Source organism: Notolepis coatsorum, assembly GCF_963971535.1.
Source record: "Notolepis coatsorum genome assembly, chromosome: 7".
Classification (NCBI taxonomy): domain Eukaryota; kingdom Metazoa; phylum Chordata; class Actinopteri; order Aulopiformes; family Paralepididae; genus Notolepis; species Notolepis coatsorum.
In genome coordinates this window covers 126,997,349-127,019,413 of record NC_140171.1, presented here as the reverse complement: position 1 = coordinate 127,019,413, position 22,065 = coordinate 126,997,349, and the positions used below count along the sequence as shown (strand labels likewise).

Genomic DNA, 22,065 nt, shown 5'->3' with positions numbered 1-22,065 from the left:
TAGACACACACACACACACACACACACACACACACACACACACACACACACACACACACACACACACACACACACACACACACACACACACACACACACACACACACACACACACACACACACACACACACACACACACACACACACACACACACACACACACACACACACACACACACACACACACACACACACACACACACACACACAATCTAGCCATCCTTCTCAATTCACGTCAACTCTGAGAGCCTCAGAGACTTGGCATGATGCACTTTGACCCCCTCTCTGTTCTTGCTGAGCCAGTAATCTGATTACATCTGAGAGGAGGAAGAGGAATGCTTCCTTCTTGACCCCAACAGCATTGTGGGACACCCAGCAGTGTAAATATTTAACGAGTAGGACAACCCCCCCATTACACAGGCTGCCGGTCCGCCTCACGGTCCCAAGGTCACAACACAACATCAGTAGACAATAATGTCATCACACACTGACACTGAGTGGTTCATGAGACCAGCATTAGGACCAGCATTCCTTTTGAGAACGGTTCGTGTTAACACTTTCACAACCACACTACAAAAGGTTAACCCTTTCACTACCACACTACAGACGGTTAAGGGTTAACCTTCTGTAGTGTGGTTGTGAAAGGGTTAACCCTTTGTCGTGGGGCAGTGAAATGGTTAAAACAAAACTGAGAGAAAGAAAGTTCTTACGTACCCCAGTTGCTATTGCATGTACATATTTGTGTTTTATTATATATGTACAATACATACATACCAACTATTTCGCCTGTTTTATTCTCCACCCGTCGATCATCCATAGCAACACTACTATCACCGACATCCAAGAAGAGGGATCCCCCCTTGAACGGCCCTTCTAAGGTTTCTCTCATCCACATTGCCTGTGGTGCTTTTTTCCTATTGCTAGGTTTTTAGTGAGTTTTTCCTTACCTTCGCTGGGGTATGTCTGGGAGTGTTGCAGTTATTTATTTTACATTTATTTAGGATTTCATGGTGGGTTTTCTGTTCTTGATTTATTGTGATGTTTCTTCTTGACTTGTGTTAGCTCATTCCCCGCCAACGACGAGTATACTCGTTATTGGCCGCCAATCGTTGGACGCCAACAACGAGTATACTTGTTATTTGATCGTTATTTATTTTATTCGCTATTTCCAATCGTTATGCACCCAGGGAGCCTGTGTAACCATAGGGAATGAGTCTGAGATTGCAAAAGTCCAATACCGCCGCCTGGTGGTATGCAGCCGATGTTGCATTCCCTTTGAGACTCTGTGTATGTGGCTGTGTGTCGATGAAATCCCTCCAGGGCGGACTCTTCTAGTAGCCTGGACCGATGGCTTTACCCGATCGCATTGAATAGTTGTCGGGACCCCCAATTCATTATGCTGTGGTGGGTTATGTCGTGGCCCAAATGTACATACGATCTACCAGATGGCAATCAAATAATTGGAATATTCTTTTTGGAATCTCACCGGCCACAGGTAAGAGCAATTTAACGTCAATTTCAGCTGGATTGTGCTTTGTTTTCATAGCCATCGCCCTGATCAGCGTATGCTGTTGTACTAACGAATGCCGTTATTGACAATCAATTAATCAGAAACGACCCCCCCCCACTTTCATGCATTCATGATGGAACATAATATACCGATCATATGCATTTGAATTTTTTATTGTAGCGTGTATAGGGACAAAATGCCAATGGATTAAGTAAAATATGCATCACAGTTGGAGGAGAGACACATATGAATGTCAATGGGGAGAAGAGAAAGAGAGAAGAGGAGGAGGAAGACATGGGGCCTCCGCAGATTTGGTTGAAAACAGATTTGAAGTTGATGAGATTCCCTGACACAGACAGGTGCACACACACACACGCACGCACGCACGCACGCACACACACACACACACACACACACACACACACACACACACACACACACACACACACACACACACACACACACACACACACACACACACACACACACACACACACACACACACACACACACACACACACACACACACACACACACACACACACACACACACACACAGGGATGTGAACGGGTGACAGGATGGAATGTATGGCATCTGCAGGTAGAGCAGCACCTGCCAGGTCTGCTGTGATGACCCATGATGCTCTGCTCCCTGCTGACTGAGAGGAGGATGATAGACAGACACACACACACACACACACACACACTTACCATGACAACGTTGGCCAGGTGTGCCGAGACCAGGGCGTACACCCCTCCAGACGAGCCCACCACAGGGGCAGTCATATCGGTGACAGACACCGCCAATGACCCTGTAGACGGCACAAGTTCAAAGGTCATAGGTCATAATCAATGGTCATGGTCATGTTGCTTCAAGTCAATGAACCAGTGAACCTACAGGCCCATTCATTGGGACTACTCGGGTTTCAAAACAGAAATACACAGTGTCATAGATGTGTAAAACATCATCACATGAATTGAACTGGTCTTACACAAAGTGCCGTGCCTGTGAGCCACCACCGGGGGCAGAGTGGCTAACTGTGAGTGAATGAACGAACGACTGACAGAGAGGGACCTATATCTCGATCTCTGCCCTCTTTTCTTGATCCTCCAATCGCAACCGTTGCTTTCCTCGAGTGAGGAAAAGCGACAAGTTGTGATTGGAGGACCAAGAGAGGTTTGAGACATTTCCGGTCTATGAGGTGCTTCTTTGTGTCTAAAAGAAAACAAACAAACGTAGTCCTTTTCACTTTGTAAGATGTAAGAATATTTCCCTCTAGAAAGTCTCACTAGTCAGAGTGGGACAAATGGACCAATGTATACTGTGAAGAGTCATGCTTTGTAGTGAAAACACAGCCACTTAGTGTGGCATAGAGAGGTCTTGGGAAGCTATTTAATGTGTCTGTATTATAAACAAGGAGGTCATTGTGGATAGAGGGGCTTATTCATATTGTGAACAACACAAACCCAAAAAAAGATTTTGTGTCAATACAAATGTATTCATACAGTATACACATTCTGGTGCCGCGAACAGGGAATTGCTCTTTTCAACACCAATTGGTACCAATTCACCCCTTGCACAAAAGATCCAATCAGGCATTGAATAACTCTACGGGCATTGAGAGGAATGAATGTGGAGGCACCGAACACAGAACGCCAAGCAAAAATCGGTTTGGAAAATGTATATATGTGTTTAGTTGGAGTCTCTCTCTCTCTCTCTCTCTGTCTCTCTCTCTCGTTTCTATACACACACACTCTATTCATCTTCACAGCCTCCATGTATCTTCACTCTACTCCCCTCCTTGGCTCCATGGCATTGACCTGTGTCAATTATTGATGCTAACTACATGAGACACAGCTGCCTGCTCAGTATAAGAGAACCCATGGGCCCTGTGAGGTATGAGCTCCCAGCCTCCCACTCACCACACACGTGCACACGCACGCACACACGCACACACACACACACACACACACACACACACACACACACACACACACACACACACACACACATTTCCATACCTCTGCCTTTCACGTCTCTACCTCTGGTCGTTCGTTTTGATCACCGGTGAGGATAGGATTTATCCCCCCCTTCTGGTCGTCTATAATAGACCGTTGTTCATTCGAGCGTTAAATTAAATACATGATTCCTCAAAATGTTCAGCATCCTACTACGAACCAGCTGCTTGCCAGTGTCTCCTCTCTCCAAGAAGCTATACTGAGAGCTGTGTCGTTGAGCACAGGACTACAGCCTCAGCACTACAGCTGAAGACACGCTCTATGGCATGAAGGTGAAGTGGTGGAGATGGGAGCGACGGTCTGAGTGAAGTCGGGGGGGGGGGGGGGGGGGGGGGGGAGCTACCGAAGGATATTGGGCTCCAAAGCATGGCCAACCCACAGCACTCTCCATGGTGCTTGAAACCTTTATCTCGGTAACAACTATGAAGTCATAATCAGCCTATAATTTCTGTACTGTTCTACATTGTTTCTGCTGCTTAGTAATTTGGCATATTTTACCTACTTATTATAAAATATATATATATTATCCTCATTAACATAATAACTAAATAAATTAACCTAGCTATATTTAGATCAAATGCTTTATACATTATGTAGACCTTATTCTTGCATAGCCTATTATATTCAATATTTCTTTACTATCCCGCAAAATCAGCCCGCTATAAATGGTAAATGGCTCCATTTATATAGTGCTTTTATCCAAAGCACTTTACAATCTGTTCCTCACAACTTACCCATTCACTCACACATTCACACACCGACGGCGGAGGCAACCAAGCAAGGTGCCAACCTGCTCATCAGGAGCAATTAGGGTTAGTGTCTTGCTCAAGGACACTTCGACACGCTGCCCGGGATTATATTTAGGAAATGATCTGTTTGAAAGTAAAACGTTATGAATATGTTCATTTAATCTCTTTGCAAGTGCTTGAGGGAAAATCCCTCCATTAAAAAAAATGTAAACAAACAAACACACACACCACACACACACACACACACACTTAAACACACACATCAATAGTGCACTAGTATGCCGACATACAAATTTACATGCACACATACAATTACAGACACAACCATGCACAAACAAATATACACACACATTTAATGCACACTAATGCGTACATACTGTGACGAATCTGGTGGGGACCAGGGCCCTGTTTCATGTACGTGGTTCAACTAAGTCGATCAAGATGTCCATTATCCAGCTTCAGTTAACCCGATGTTCAAAGCCGGGATTTTCCTGTTTCACAAAGGAGGATTCAGTCTCGTTAACTCAAGCCAGACTTGAGAGTCAGGCTCAAGTCAGGCTAGATGCGCGCTCCCGTTTTAGGTGGAAAGCCAGCACGTATCGATGGCAGAGACCCTGATTCTCAACGGCATTGATTGATTAATTGATTTAAGACTTTATTGACAGATTGCAATAGGCTCAATCGCCTCGCCGACAAGTTAAATGCGTTATCTATAGGCTAATTCTAAGTCCCTCATTACCTCAATCAATCAGATTATATTTCTTTAAACTTGCCTGCTGGATTGAATAATCAAATGAGATCTTGCTAGCGAAAATAACTAGTTAACTGTTATACAGAATTACGAGACGGCTTTCTTGCCCATTGATTGATGTATAGTCAATGTTTAACTTATCTCCAATGTGGTCCAACGGGTTGTTCTTTTGACTTTCACACGGACGACCCGGGTTCAAGACCGGGGTCCTTCTTTTTGCAATATAGGAATAATTCAATTTGGTGCACGTTGAGAGCTATATAAAGAATGACATCCTCAATGCATGTAGATTTATAATATTTTAACTTAAAACCAGGCTACTTTGGCGTATAATCATTAATATTATATTCAAAAAAATCATATTGGAAACACCGGGATTTGAACCCGGATCGCTAGGTTGGCAGACTAGAGCGCTACCGCTGGGCCACTGTGCCAGATGGGATAGATTCATTGTTTATACATTAATGAACGAGAGACCCGTGTTTAGAATATCCCTTATTTTGAATGAAGTTTTATTTCTTTATCCTCATTCATTCATGTGACGTCAACGGCTCATTCAATTTCTCAAATCCGTCAAACAGCGCATCTCATCAGACATCTTAATCCCAGTTACAATTAAAATAACCACATCATGTGTACGTCGCACGAGCGAGCGCCACCGTCGCCACGGTATATATAACGTGCATTATTTAGGACAAAGTGAATTTAATATCAGCATTTTGGGTCTATTTTACATTTCAAAAGCCCCCTCTGGAAGAATGGAGCACAAAAACGTAATTCAGAATGGTATAATGCAGATCGTAGACTGTGGGAATAGTTTCAGGAAACGGGCTGTCACTTCTTTGCGGGGGCGTGGCGATAGTTCAGGCTAACTTGAACTTGAACTCTGCTTTCGAGCAGGCTCAAACTTTTGGATCTGTTGGCATGGTGATCTGGAAAATCCACGTATATGAAACCGGAAAGTCCGGCTAACCCAGTTATCCAGCTAAAGTTATCCGGCTAACTCAGTTATCCAGGTACATGAAACGGGGCCCAGACTCGCCACGGTTAAAATACAAACTAATTCAAAAGGTCCACACAAGAGCAATATCAATCAATAAGAATATTTATTGAATTAGGGCGGCTACGTGGCGTAGTGGGCAAGGCGCTCGCCACGAAATCTGGAGACGCTGGGCTCGCCTGTTCGAGCCCAGCGCTCCACATTTGCTTTCAGTTTAGCTGGTCGTCCACAGTAATACACATTGGCCGTATTACGGGGAGGGAAACTGAAGGGTGGGGATCGGGCGTTATGGACAGCGACTCCTACAGGTCGGTTGGTGCGCCTGCGCAATAGAATCAGGAAGTGTCGGGGGCAGCGTGAGCCTCCCACGCGTTACTCCTCGCCACTGGAATATATACCATCAAGTGTCGTCCTTTCTTCCTCCCGAGGGAGTTAATGGCGATCATCCTTGTAGGAGTGTATATTCCACCGCAAGCCAGCAATAGTGCGGCGCTCTCCAGGCTTCACGACGAGGTAAACAAACTCCAGGCAGCGAACGTTAACGCCGCCATCATAGTGGTGGGTGATTTCAATAGCGCCAATCTGAGAAAGGTATTACCTGACTTCTATCAGCATGTGACTTGTAACACCAGAGGCGGTAACATCCTATATCACTGTTACACGCAATTCAAAGGTGGATACAAGGCTCATTCTGCTAGTGGCTTTGGTAAATCAGATCACGCGTCCATTTTCCTTTCACCAAAGTACAAACAAAGAATCAAAAGCACTCCCGTAGTCTCGCGAGAGGTGCAGAAATGGGATTTGACGTCAGAGGAGACGCTACAGGCTGCGTTTGACTGCACAGACTGGAGCGTGTTCCGCGACACAGATAACATTCATGTCTACACGGAGACAGTGCTGGACTATGTTCGTACTATGGTGGAAGAAACAATCCCCACTACCAAAATGAGAGTTTACCCAAATCAAAAACCCTGGGTAGACAAATCCGTCCGTGAAGCTCTGAGAGCGCGCACCAAAGCATACAACGACGGCCTAGTGGCAGGCAACATGAATGACCACAAGGTGGCGCGATACAACGTAAGGAGGACAGTGACAGAGGCCAAACGACGCTACAAGGATACAATTGAACTCCAGTTTGAACAGGCTGACTCTAGAGCTATGTGGCAGGGGCTCAAAACGATGACAGACTACAAAGGCGCCTCCCTCAAACTGAACAGTGACATCTCCTTAGCAAATGACCTCAATACCTTCTATGCGAGGTTTGATGCTGGTAATAACAACACCAGCCCACAAGCCACGGCAATGGGGGGGGGGTCTGCTGCTGATGGAGACGCAGTGTTCAGGGTAACAGAGCATGAGGTGAGGCGGACCTTTAAAAAAGTGAATATCAGGAAGGCAGCAGGTCCGGACGGCATCCCCGGCCGCGTCCTAAAAGTCTGTGCCGACCAACTGGCCCCAGTATTCACTGACATATTTAACCTGTCCTTAGAACAGGCTGTCATCCCCACCTGCCTGAAGAAGTCCACTATTATCCCTGTACCCAAAAAATCCAAGCCTGCTTGCCTCAACGACTACCGCCCTGTAGCTCTCACCTCCATAGCCATGAAGTGCTTTGAGAAGCTAGTAAAGGGCTACATCTGCTCCTCCCTCCCCATCAACATGGACCCCCTGCAATTTGCATACCGCCCCAACAGGTCCACGGAGGACGCCATAGCCCATGTGCTGCACACAGCAGCATCACACCTGGACAAGAGGCAGGGGAACTATGTGAGAATGCTATTCATCGACTACAGCTCGGCATTCAATACCATAGTCCCCTCCATACTCATAGCCAAGCTCAGGGACGTGGGCTTGAACTATGACCTCTGCCAGTGGGTCTTGGACTTCCTGACTGGCAGACCCCAGGTGGTGAGAGCAGGCAACTGCACCTCCTCATCCATCACCCTCAACATAGGGGCCCCCCAGGGCTGTGTTCTGAGTCCCCTCCTCTACTCCCTGTACACACACGACTGTGTGGCTCAGCGGAGTAGCAATACAATCATCAAATTTGCTGACGACACAGTGGTGGTGGGCCTGATCTCTGCCAACGACGAGAGGGCCTACCTGGAAGCGGTCAAGGTCCTGGCGGGATGGTGCCAGGAAAACAGCCTCTCCCTGAACGTCAGCAAAACAAAGGAGATGATTGTGGACTTCAGGAGGTCGGGGGTCAAGGACTACAGCCCCCTCAGCATCGACGGGGCACCGGTTGAGAGAGTCAACAGCTTTAAGTACCTCGGAGCCTACATATCCGAGGACTTGACATGGACCACACACATTGACAGTGTTGTGAAGAAGGCACGACAACGCCTCTACTTCCTCAGGCGCCTAAGGAAGTTCCAAGTCAGTCAGAAGATCCTTAAGAACTTCTACTCATGTACAATAGAGAGCATCTTGACTGGCAACATCACCTCCTGGTTTGGGAATAGCACTGCACAAGACCGAAGCAGACTACAAAGAGTGACACGTTCAGCCGAACGCACAATTGGAGGGGGGCTCCCCACCCTCCAGAACATTTACAACAAGCGTTGCAAGGGCAAGGCTAAGAGAATCATTAAAGACTCCAGTCACCCGAACAACTGCCTCTTTGAACTGCTGCGGTCAGGCAAGCGATACCGGAGTCTCAAGGCGAGCACAGAAAGACTCAGAAGAAGCTTCTATCCCCAGGCCATCAGGCTGCTAAACGAACAATGAACACTACACAACAACAACCACCAAACGCACATAGCACACACATCCACACGCACACACTCACTTTAAACAAACACACTGTAGCACCCACTCCACACACTTTATAGCACACACCCACTGTAAACAAACACACTGTAGCACCCACTCCCCACACTTTATATTTATTGATGAAGGATTGCACTACAACTCGTACACCTTACTGTAAATTGTACCTAAATTGTACCTCATCCCATTTCTGCTTTGCACTATATAGTACTGTACATTAGTACACTGCATAGTATTGTATATTATATGGTAACTCAGTTACGTCTATTCTGCATCGAACATTGTACATATGTCTATACCGAACACTGTGACCTCATTTTCTTCTTCTAAATTACATGCTATACTATGTTATTTGATACTATCTTGTCTAGCACAATCTCTGGAGCGTAACAGTAAGAAGCATTTTGTATGAAAGTATTCTGTACTTCTGTATGACAACTATTAAATAAACTTGAAACACTGAGAGATCGAGCTGCGCAGGTGAAAAGATGCGACTGCTGTTACCTCAAGTACCGGAGGGGACTTGTGCTATGTATGACTTAGTCCACATTGCAGCCGGCTTGTGGGAGGCAAGAAACAGCGTTCGTGACAGGGGAGGGTTGAATTGGATGATACGAAATTGGGATGGGAGAAAATATAGAAAAGTGGGAGAAAAAGTGGATACAAAAAAAAAATCTATTGAATTAAGGCAAAAATCCAGTTTGATAAGCAAGAGAATGGCCATAGATGGTCATTGGTCAGTCACAAACACAAAACAGGCTCGCCGACAGAAAAAGGGATTGTTCAATACTCAGGGTAGTCGTCCGGTCCAGGGTCAGTACACAAGGGGGAATCTCAGCCAGTCCAGGGTCCAGTACACAAAGAACACCTACTCGCTTTCTCCTCACCTCTCACTACCTCTCACCGTCACAACTCTGAATGCTCAATCTCTCTCTCTCTCAATAACACAACTCTAACTCCTTACTCCTGACTAACCAAGTGACTTTGTAGTGTGTGTGTGTCTGGGGTGTGTGCACGTGAGATGTGTGTCAACTAATTATGCGCAGGTGTATTCTATCAGTACTAATCAGCTACCTAATTGACTCTACTCCTCCTGTGGCAGAAGTATCTCCCATCCTTCACATATCCATGGGAGGGGGGAGGAGATCTGTCAGAATACACACACACACACACACACAGCTAGAAGCTCTCAGAAGCATGCACACTAGAGATGGCCACGAGTAATCCATTACTCAAGTAGGCTACTCATCTTATTACCACCTATTTGACTAGGTGGTTTGACTAGTGACTAGTGCTTTTGTTTTGTCAGAGACTGAGCAGTTCACTCTAAATCTCTCACCTGAATCTTTCAGTTACAAGTAAATATTTGCACCGCAGTACCTTTTCTGTTGAAGACATTCCATTAACCCTTTCACTACCACACTACAGAAGGTTAACCTTTTACTACCACACTACAGGCGGTTAACCGTTTGTAGTGTGGTAGTGAAAGGGTTAACATTCTGTAGTGTGGTTGTGAAAGGGTTAACATTCTGTAGTGTGGTTGTGAAAGGGTTAACTTTCTGTATTGTGGTTGTGAAAGGGTTACTTACCCCTTTGTCGTGTGGCAGTGAAAGGGTTAACCTTCTGTATTGTCGCAGTGAAAGGGTTAACCCTTTGGTAGTGTGGTAGTGAAAGGGTTAACTTGGGTTACTATATGATACTCTTTCATCCGTTAGGTTAGAGTACTCAACTAATTTTATACAATTACTTGACAAGCCCATCACTAAGACACACACACGTGCACATGCACACACACACACACACACACACACACACACACACACACACACACACACACACAGCAGGCACTCCAGACTACTGTACAGATAGTGTATAGTTATATCACACGTGACAGGCCCTGCTAGAATTCAGAGTTATAACATCACCATTAGGTGTGATAATAGGATGAGCTAGAACAACTCAATCATGATGCTGTTTATAGCCTGGACCAGCAAGAAGTCATCACACACACACACACACACACACACACACACACACACACACACACACACACACACACACACACACACACACACACACACACACACACACACACACACACACACACACACACACACACACACACACACACACACACACACACACACACACACACACACACACACACACACACACACACACACACACACACACACACACACACACACACACACACACACACACAAAACATAAAATTACAATGTTTTATGTCTGCAGTGATACATGATGTCGCAGCTGGTGTGGTTTATTTTGTTACCGAGACGCAGTCAGAGTCCACAAAGCAGACGTGTGTGAAGCCCTAAAGCAATCATTATCTTTGTGTTGTGTGTGATGTTGTCAAATGTGTATTATTCACCACTGGTATTAAGCCAAAAAAAATTTGTCAAGCAACTGTTGTGATGGGAGGATCAAGAAAAGAGAGTGTGGTTTGAGATATTGCCGGTCACCATCTTGATTCCTACTATATATGCTTTGACCTCAACCTGCACTGTTGGTCTTCCAATAATTGGACGGGGAAAGAAATAGCACAAGGTCAAGCTGACTGTCAAAATGATCCAACACGGTTGTGCCCATTCTCATACCCTGATGATTCTTGTATCAACAGCAATTTCACAACATTTCATTTCATTTCATTTCATGAACAACAAGCGACCCTGAAACTCTCACGGATAAAAAAAAAAAAAAACTCCTGTCCAAATGACCATCCACGTATTATTTGTGAAGTCACTCACCAGTTTTCTCCAGTAGGCCAATGGTGTTCAAATACTGAGCTGATGAATTCCTATCTGTTCACTGTAACCAGACAGACCTACAACAGACCTCTACTCTACTCTACTCTACTCTACTCTACTCTCCTCTACTCACTGGGACAGTAATGTTATTCATTGCGTTTTTATCACTGGAGATATATTTCTCACTCACTATTGTATTTTATATGAAAAAGTGGGATTAACTAAGAGAAGGGATATGCATTGCATTTTATTTATCTATAAGGCTCTGCTTATGAAATGTCCCTGTTATCTCTGCTCTTTGATTGCTTTTAAATACAGCACATATATGGTACTCTGGTAGCGATACCGGAGTCTCATGGCCAGTACAGAGAGACTCAGAAGGAGCTTCTATCCCCAGGCCATCAGGATGCTGCTCAACGACAATGCCACTATTTAACAACCCATCATCTACACTCACAGCACACACATCCACACGCACACTCACTTTAAATAAACAACTCACTGTAGCACCCACTCTACTCACTTTAAACACTTTAAACACTCTATATTTAAACACTTTATATTTATTAACAAAGATATTTGCACTACAATTCATACCTCATTGCACCTTACCCTAAGTTGTACCTGATCCCATTGCTGCATTGTACCTCACTGTTACTATTTTTTTTACTCTGTATTGTATATTGTATATATGTATATTGATTGACTGAACACTTTTTGTTTTACGTACTCTTGACTTTTTCACTCTCAGGAGCTCATACAGAAAAAAGCATTTCATGGAAAAGTATTCTGTATTTTACTATGACAACTATTAACTTATAAACTACTTGAACTTGAAACATATGGTACTAGGTCACAGGATTACTTAGCTTTAAATACACCACATGTGAAAACTGAGCTTGGTGAAACTGGTTTTATATATTATGTCCCGTACAAATGGAATGAACTACAGAAAACCTTGAAATTAGAACGTTTGATTTCGTTAGAAGATGTAACGGTTTTGAACTAGTTTAGATGTTGCTTGTACTTGTTTCCTTTGATATACACTACCGTTCAAAAGTTTGGGGTCACTTCGAAATGTCCTTATTTTTTAAAAGAAAAGCACTGTTTTTTTTTTCAATGAAGATAATATTAAATTAATCTGAAATACACTATACATTGTTAATGTGGTAAGTGACTATTCTAGCTGCAAACGTCTGTTTTTAATGGAATATCTACATAGGTGTATAGAGGCCCATTTCCAGCAACCATCAATCCAGTGTTCGAATGGTACATTGTGTTTGCTAATCGTGTTAGAAAGCTAATGGATGATTAGAAAAACCTTGAAACCCCTTGTGCAATTACGTTAGCACAGCTGAAAACGGGATTGCTGGTTAGAGAAGCTATAAAACTGGCCTTCCTTTGAGCTAGTCGAGTATCTGGAGCATCCCATTTGTGGGTTCGATTATACTCTCAAAATGGCCAGAAAAAGAGAACTTTCATATGAAACTCGACAGTCTATTCTTGTTCTTAGAAATTAAGGCTATTCCATGTGAGAAATTGCCAAGAAACGGAACATTTCCTACAACGGTGTGTACTACTCCCTTCAGAGAACAGCACAAACAGGCTCTAACCAGAGTAGAAAGAGAAGTGGCAGGCCCCAGTGCACAACTGAGCAAGAAGACAAGTACATTAGAGTTTCTAGTTTGAGAAATAGACGCCTCACAGGTCCTGAACTGGCAGCTTCATTAAATGGTACCCGCACAACGCCAGTGTCAACGTCTACAGTGAAGAGGCGACTCTGGGATGCTGGCCTTCTAGGCAGAGTGGCAAAGAAAAATCCATATCTGAGACTGGCCAATAAAAGGAAAAGATTAATATGGGCAAAAGAACACAGACATTGGACAGAGGAAGATTGGAAAAAAGTGATATGGACAGACAAATCGAAGTTTGAGGTGTTTGGATCACACAGAAGAACATTTGTGAGACGCAGAACAAGTGAAAAGATGCTGGAAGAGTGCCCGACGCCATCTGTCAAGCATGGTGAAGGTAATGTGGTGGTCTGGGGCTGCTTGGGTGCTGGTAAAGTGGGAGATTTGTACAAGATAAAAGGGATTTTTTGCAACACCATGCCATACCCTGTGGACAGTGCTTGGTTGGAGCCAATTTCCTCCGACAACAGGACAATGACCCAAAGCACACCTCCAAATTATGCAAGAACTATTTAGGGAAGAAGCAGGCAGCTGGTATTCTGTCTGTAATGGAGTGACCAGGACAGTCACCAGATCTCAACCCCATTGAGCTGTTGTGGGAGCAGCTTGACCGTATGGTACGCAAGTCAAGTCAAGTCAAGAGTTTTAATTGTCACGGCATACAAGTATACAATGAAATGCGGGTGGTCTTGCCCGCAACGATGTGCAATACAGTGGTACAACATATAATAGAATCCAATAAAAAAACAACATTGTGCAATAAACAGGTAACAGGTAACATGGTGTGACATCTCGGTATCTGTACATAGTTATTTACAGAGCATATAGGACATGCTAGGTAGCTTTGGTAGTGCAATACACTGTGTCTGTTATTCTAATTTAAAGTGGCCTTTCCTTTTGGCCATAAGTGTGCGTGTGTGCGGCATGAGTGTGTGCCCGCTCATGTTAAAGTGTTAAGTGGCTGCTAGTGTGTGAGCGTGCACAGCGTGCGTGTCGTGTGTGTGTTCATGTGTGCTTGTGTGTGGATAGTTCAGTGTTCTGTGGCACTCAATGTTCATTGTTCAGGGCTCTGATGGCCTGGGGGAAGAAGCTGAGCCTAAGCCGCTCTGTCCTAGTAGCTGGGGTTCGCAGGCGTCTGCCTGACCTCAGCAGCTGGAACAGGCTGTTATTGGGGTGGTGAGGGTCTTTCATTATCCTGCAGGCTCTGGATTTGCACCTCTTGTTGTATAGAACCTGCAGGGGAGGTAGTGCAATATGCGTGGTACGCTCGGCTGAGCGCACCACTCTCTGTAGGGCCTTCTTGTCCTGTGCCGTGCTGTTTCCATACCAGGCAGTGATGTTTCCGGTCAAGATGCTCTCTACAGCTCCTGAGTAGAAGGACTGGAGTATCTTCCCCGATACTCTGAACTTCCTTAACTGTCTCAGGTGGTAGAGGCGCTGTTTCGCCTTCTTTACTACTGTGTCTATGTGTGTTGACCATGTCAGATCCTCTGAGATGTGGACCCCCAGGTACTTAAAGCTGCTCACCCTGTCCACGGTAGCCCCGTTAATCATCAGTGGTGTGTGTGTTTCCTGCTGTCCTCTCCTCTCCAAGAACGCACTTCAAGCCAATCCAACTTGTGGGAAGTGCTTCAGGAAGCGTGGGGTGACATTTCTTCAGATTCCCTCAACAAATTAACAGCTAGAATGCCAAAGGTCTGCATTGCTGTAATTGCTGCAAAGGGAGCATTCTTTAACGAAAGCAAAGTTTGAAGGACAAAATTATTATTTCAAAATAAAAATCATTATTTCTAACCTTGTCAATGTCTTGACTATATTTTCTATTTATTTTGCAACTCATTTGATAAATAAAAGTGTGAGTTTTCATGGAAAACACGAAATTATCTGGGTGACCCAAAACATTTGTTGTTGTTTGACTGAATCTTTGTCTGAACTGCACTCGTGTGTCCAATGTACACAGGTTACTCTTGAAAAAGAGATCTGAGATTTACCTGTAAAAATAAAACAGATAGAAAATAAATAAATAAAAATTAATTGTGTTTAGCTAAACGCACAGAGAGGAGATTGGTATCAGTCTTCTTAGTAAGCTAATCATGTCCCCATAATGTTGGCTCGTTCCTTTAAAAGCAGAGTGAGTTGGCCTGATAACAATGTCTCTGACTTAATGAACCAAGTCATTAATCATGAACCTCACCTCTATACACATACACACACATAAACCTTCATGCATATGCACACACACGCGGGGGGGGGGAGAGAGAGAGAGAGGGCGTGCTATCTCCTCCTCTCATCTTTCTCACACACACATTCCTCTCTATCTTTCTCTCTCTCTCTCTTTCACACAAACACACACACACACACTACGCTGCTCAAACCTTTCATAAAGCTCTCTGGAGGACTTCCTAACACACCACACCTGGTTCAACACACCCCCACCTGGCTAGTTCCTGTGTTGAGGGAGGAGGTGGCTAGGGGAGTCGACCCGTCGCCCTGTAATTACCTTTACACGTACACGCGCGCACACACACGCACGCACGCACGCACGCACTCACACACACGCACTCACACACACACACACACACACACACACACACACACACACACACACACACACACACACACACACACACACACACACACACACACACACACACACACACACACACACACACACACACACACACACACACACACACACACACACACACACACACATTTTATTACATAAACAGGGAATCAAATGTATTGGGGCCAAGCAGCACTGAACACTTAAGGGTACACATAGCACCTCCTTCTCCACGTGGCTAAGCTACCAATAATAGCTGAGACAGAGCAATATTTGGCAATTTGTTTGGCTTTTCTTTTAGACATTGCAGCAAATGGTGCATTTGTATACATGGCCAAGACTTCCGAATACAAGTACACTATATCTACACCTATACCCAAGGTCAGCCATCACACTGAGCAGTGGTTGGTATTTGATATACTTGTCTCAGAAGGCCTGGGCCCCGTTCACCGTACCTGGCTAACTGAGTTAGCCGGATAATATCCAGCATAGCCTGACTTAAGCCAGACCTTTCCATTCCCCGACGCTCGATTGTCTAAATCACTATGACAACAGATCAAAAAGTTTGAGCCTGGTCGAGAGCAGGGTTAAGTTCAGTTAGCTGGATGAACCATGGCCACGCCCCCGCAAAGAAATGCCAGCTCGCTTCCTGAAATGATTCTCACAGTCTAGATCTGCATTATACCATTCTGAATTATGTTCTTGTGCTTCGTTTGAAATGTAAAATAATATGTCTGCAGTAACGCTGATAATAAATCATATTCAGCCTATGAATTTACTTTGTCTTATATAATGCACGTCATATACGGATACGGCGCTCGCGAGTCGCGACACAGTTATTTTAATAACGGACTAAACGGATCATTGCAAATGTGAATCCCGCTGGGATATTTTTAATGAATGAAACCTATCGGGTGTTTGGCTCTGATTAGTTTAATATTCTTCGCTGTGTATTTGCTTAACGGAGCACCCGGATGCGTTTCATTCAAGCTGAAGCGTCTATGCGCGGATTGTGGATATGAATTATGAGGAATCTGAATCTGTGGAATATTTAATTGTATCACTGTGATAGTGTCACACGTTATTGTGATATTGTAACTGGGATTAAAATATATGAGGAGATGCGCTGTTTGATGGATTTGATGACGTGACGTGACTTGATAAATTGAATGAGCCTTTGACGTTTTTGATGAATGAATTCGAGGAAATGCATTTATCTTTTCAAGCACTGTTATCTGATGATGAACATGAGGTGTCACTGGTATAAACCAAATGGTAATCAATTCAATGCATGTATGGATTAGGTCCGAAACAGATTAAAACCTGATTAATAGTGTAACTGCAAGCCTCCCTCCAAGCCTCTCTTTGGAAACCATGTATTTATATAGTACATAATATTAATACCTAAGCACATACAGATATCCTCATGATATAATTCGTATCAATTAGATATACTATTTGGGCTTGTTTTTATCGTTATTCTGAAAGAGCTGAACTAATTATTTTCGCTAGCAAGATCTCATTTGATTATTCATTCCATAAGCCTATACTGCCAGCAGGCACGCCCATTCTGCAATCTGTTAATAAAGTTTTAAATCAATCAATCAATGTCGTTAGAAGATCAGGATTTCTGCTATCGACACTTGCTGTCTTTTCAGCTGAGGCGGGCGCGCGCAATTATCCGGAGTCTCAAGTCTGGTTCAAATGAACGAGACTGAATCCACTTTCTAGGAACAGGAAAATCCCGGATTCAAACATCGGGTTAATTGAATCTGGATAATGGGACTCTTGATCGACTTAGTTGAACCAGGTACGGGGAATAGGGCCCAGGTCCATGTACAGATCAAAGGTACAGCCTACTTCTATGACCAGCACCTCCCTGTGGCTGGTGTCAACAAAAACAACGTCCGGTGTATTTGGTATGTTAGCAAAGACATCGTTGGTAAGGCACTCTGGCATGTTTGTACATTGCTGCACTAGATGGTGATATGTTCCGTACCACATCAGACACAATGTCCACAATACGGTCATGACGAGCGATGTACAGGTGTTTGTATGCATTACATCCGTTTGTTATGTGTGCAATGGATTCTAGGTGTTGTGAATCCTGATGGTTTAAACAGAATGGACTGTGAGTTTGAGGATACCAAGTGGACAGATTGTACGCGACACACACACACACACACACACACACACACACACACACACACACACACACACACACACACACACACACACACACACACACACACACACACACACACACACACACACACACACACACACACACACACACACACACACACACACACACACACACACACACACACACACACACACACACACACACACACACACACACACTTCATCAAGCATTCTGAAAGACTTCCATCCTTGTTCCCGTTTGGTCCTCCAGGCCTCCAGGGAGTCAGTTCTAGGCTGTATGGCAGCATCATCTATCTAGTGAGGTCTTCCATACTGGACTGGAGGGAGAGAAGCAAGACACACCAGAGCCCCATTCCCCGTACCTGGTTCAACTAAGTTGATCAAAAGTCCCATTAGCCAGCTTAAATTAACCCGATGATTGAAGTCAGGCTATCTTGGTTTCCAGAAGGCTGATTCGGTCTCGTTAATTCGAACCAGACTTCAGTAATCAGGATAATTGCACGTGGCCGTTTTACCTGAAAAGGGGAAGGTGTCGATCCCAGAAAACCATGATTTTCTAACGACATTGATTGATTGATTGATTGAAAACTTTATGAACAGATTGTAGAATATATCGCAGACAAGGTAAATGCATATCTATAGGCTAATTTTAAGTCCCTCATTACCCCAATCAATCAGATTATATTTATTTTAAATGTATTGGCTTAATGGAATGAATAATCGAATGAGATCTTGCTAGCGAAAATAATTATTTCAACTCTTTCAGAATAAGTCGATAAAAACAAGCCAAAAGAGTATCTAATTGATACGAATGAATAGATATTTATGAGGATATCTGTACTGTATGCGCTTAGGTATCATGTAATATATAAATACATCATTCCCAAAGTTTTCAGGCCGTGACCCCCCGAAATAACGCGTCAGAGAGCCGCGACCCCCACTATTATAGGAGGTGGTTGAAACATGCAAACGTTCACACGCACACTGTCACATATGCATTGAAGGCTTTTAACACGCACAATAACTACACAAAATAACACAATAATCAAACAACCATAAAATTAATACATATAGCGCGTTTTATTTAGATGGCTAATGTTCAACTCACCTAATGAGATGGATGGGCATATGCTTGAAGCACAACAAGTCCAGTCTGGGTTTAATTTTGGAGACAGCGACTCGGAGATCATCCTCCACATTCATTCAGACGTGATCTGTACTTATTTTTTATATAAGTCAGTGCAGATAATGTTTTTTCGAATAGGTAGGTAGATCCAAATGGCGGATAGCTGTGCGTATTCCCCCTCAATTGATATCCAGTCGGCATCGGAGGTGGGCAGCGAGCTGGGATGCATTCTCCATAAGAAACAAGCAAGCCTAATCCCGCAGCTCAAACAGGTGTTGTGCAGTATGTAGGAAATCCATAGGCTGAATATGATTTATTATCAGCATTTTAGGTCTATTATTTTACATTTCAAAAGCATTTCTTTTACCAGTTTAATGTATTTGAATTGTTTTTAATTAGGCTTATTTCACACATTCTATGTAATCAATACATTCTGGAAATCATCTCGCAAAAACATTATTCAGAATGGTATAATGGAATCAAAGAGCTAAACTGGCCCGCGTAAATGTCCAAACACCCCCTCCCACCCACCCACCCCCTCCAAGTTTCCTGCCCCTCATATGTATATATTTTCTGTTAGGATCTCTGTTTAACAGTACTGTATATTTGCATATTTTGTATGTCACAAATGTAACAGTACAGTATATCTGTATGTCATGTATGTCATAAATGTCATATATATTTGTATATCTGTATGTCATGTATGTCATAAATGTCATGATATATATCTGTATATCTGTATGTTGTGTATGTCATAAATGTCATTATGAATTACAAATGGGGGACCCTGATGTAAACAAGACGAAATTCTTTCTCTGGGTCTGCATCCCCTTAACAATTGTGTGTATTGAGCCGTACTGTATTGTACCCCATTCTGCAATCTGTTAATAAAGTTTTCAATCAATCAATCAATCTCTGAGGAAGGGAGCTGCCATTTTGTTCCGAGGGAGTGGCCAGCTTATATCCAGCTAACTCAACTAAACCTGCTCTGGAGCAGGTTCCTGCTTCATGGAACCGAAAAGCTTGACTTATGTCAAGTTATCCTGAAGATTATCCGGCTAACTCAGTTAGCCACGTACGGGGAACAGGGCCGTATTCAACATGTACATACTAATATCAAGTATGGCTGAAGGTGAGAAGACTTTCAAAATGGTTGGTGTCTGAATTGATTGTGTGAATTGTGTGTGTGTGTGTGTGTGTGTGTGTGTGTGTGTGTGTGTGTGTGTGTGTGTGTGTGTGTGTGTGTGTGTGTGTGTGTGTGTGTGTGTGTGTGTGTGTGTGTGTGTGTGTGTGTGTGTGTGTGTGTGTGTGTGCGTGTGTGTGTGTGTAACCATGTCCATTATCTTCAATACAGTGTCTGGGTGCATGTAGGTCGTGAAGCATCATTGACCCGTCTCTGAATCAGCTGGAGCCTTTGACCTCTGCCCTAACCACGTATTCTCCAGCTGAGCCCAGCTGTGGTTTTGTTTGTCTTGTTTTACTTTTATGTAATGTCTGAAATGTCATATGAACATGTGCACATTTGCATTGATTTGTTTTGTTGTGTGTGAGCTGCAACACGATGCTATGGCACAATACTACCCTCAACATGCATTAATAATGTAACTCCTAAAGACCCAGTCAGTAATTCAAATGTAAACGAATGGGGAGCCCCACCACCAGAAATAAGAAATAACAATGGTGACATGTTTGCAGTGTCTAGTTGATTGGCTGAGCGCTTGATACACGAACATAAAACGGTCTTTGTGATCATCACTTGTGACTTTTTGCAGCGTGACCCCCACCTCCTGTCTCCATGACAATAGAAACATCCCAACCCAGCGAGATAAAACAACAACAAACAGCACATCCAACAAGCTACCATGCAGAGCACCATGCCCCCCCCCCCCTTCTTCTGTGGGTCGATATCTAATTAAAATAGCAAGTGTGTCTGTGTTTGTGTGTGTGTGTGTGTTGTGTGTGTGTGTGTGTGTGTGTGTGTGTGTGTGTGTGTGTGTGTGTGTGTGTGCGTGTGTGTGTGTGTGTGTGTGTGTGTGTGTGAGTGTGTGCATGCGTGTGTGTGTGTGTGTGATTTATGGCAATTTTCCCTCTCATTTCACTGGGGGTTAAAGCTACAGACCACCACAGCTGGGGTCCGCTGGGCTCCTGTCACTGACCCCCTTTATATCCATCAGAGAGAGAGGGGGGGGGGGGAGGGGGGAGAGGAGAGAGAGAGAGAGAGAGAGAGAGAGAGGTGGGGGGGAGAGAAATAGAGAGGGGGGAGAGAGAGAAAGAGAGAGGGGGGAGATAGAGAGAGAGAGATAGAGAGATAGAGAGAGAGAGAGAGAGAGAGAGAGAGAGAGAGAGAGAGAGAGAGAGAGAGAGAGAGAGAGAGAGAGAGAGAGAGAGAGAGAGAGAGATGGCAAAAACATTGGAACAACTGCAGCACCTGGCATCCCCTAGCAACACAGAAGTAAAATGCCTACTGTTTGCAGATGACCTGGTGCTGCTGTCTCCAACAAAAGAGGGCTACAGCAGCACCTTGATCATCTGTGCAAATTCTAGCAGTCATGGGCACTGACAGTAAACCTAACCAACACTAAAGTTATGATATTCCAAAAAAGGCCAGCCTACAACAACACAAACACAAATTCCTCCTAGACAAAATTTCCCTAGAATACACTAAAAACTACACCTATCTCGGCCTTAGCATCAGTGGCACAGGGAACTTCAACCAAGCTGTGAACGCCCTGAGAGACAACGCAAGAAGGGCTTTTTATGCCATCAAAAGGAACATCAAGTTAGACATTCCAATCAAAATCTGGCTCAAAATATTAGACTCCGTCATAGAACCCATTTCCCTATATGGTTGCGAAGTCTGGGGCCCACTTGCAAACCAAGACTTCACCAAATGGGACAAATACCCAATTGAGACTCTGCATGCAGAATGTTGCAAATCCATTCT

At 44.0% G+C, this 22,065-nt stretch overlaps 1 protein-coding gene across 1 annotated transcript in view; it reads right to left on the bottom strand.

The window, feature by feature from the left end:
• The window catches only part of rhbdl3 (rhomboid, veinlet-like 3), a 213,737-nt gene that overhangs the window by 15,770 nt on the left and 175,902 nt on the right, over positions 1-22,065 (bottom strand). The window contains exon 7 of the mRNA XM_084318088.1: positions 2,222-2,322. Coding sequence (XP_084174214.1) covers positions 2,222-2,322 — 101 coding nt within the window. The remainder of the gene's footprint in view (positions 1-2,221; positions 2,323-22,065) is intronic.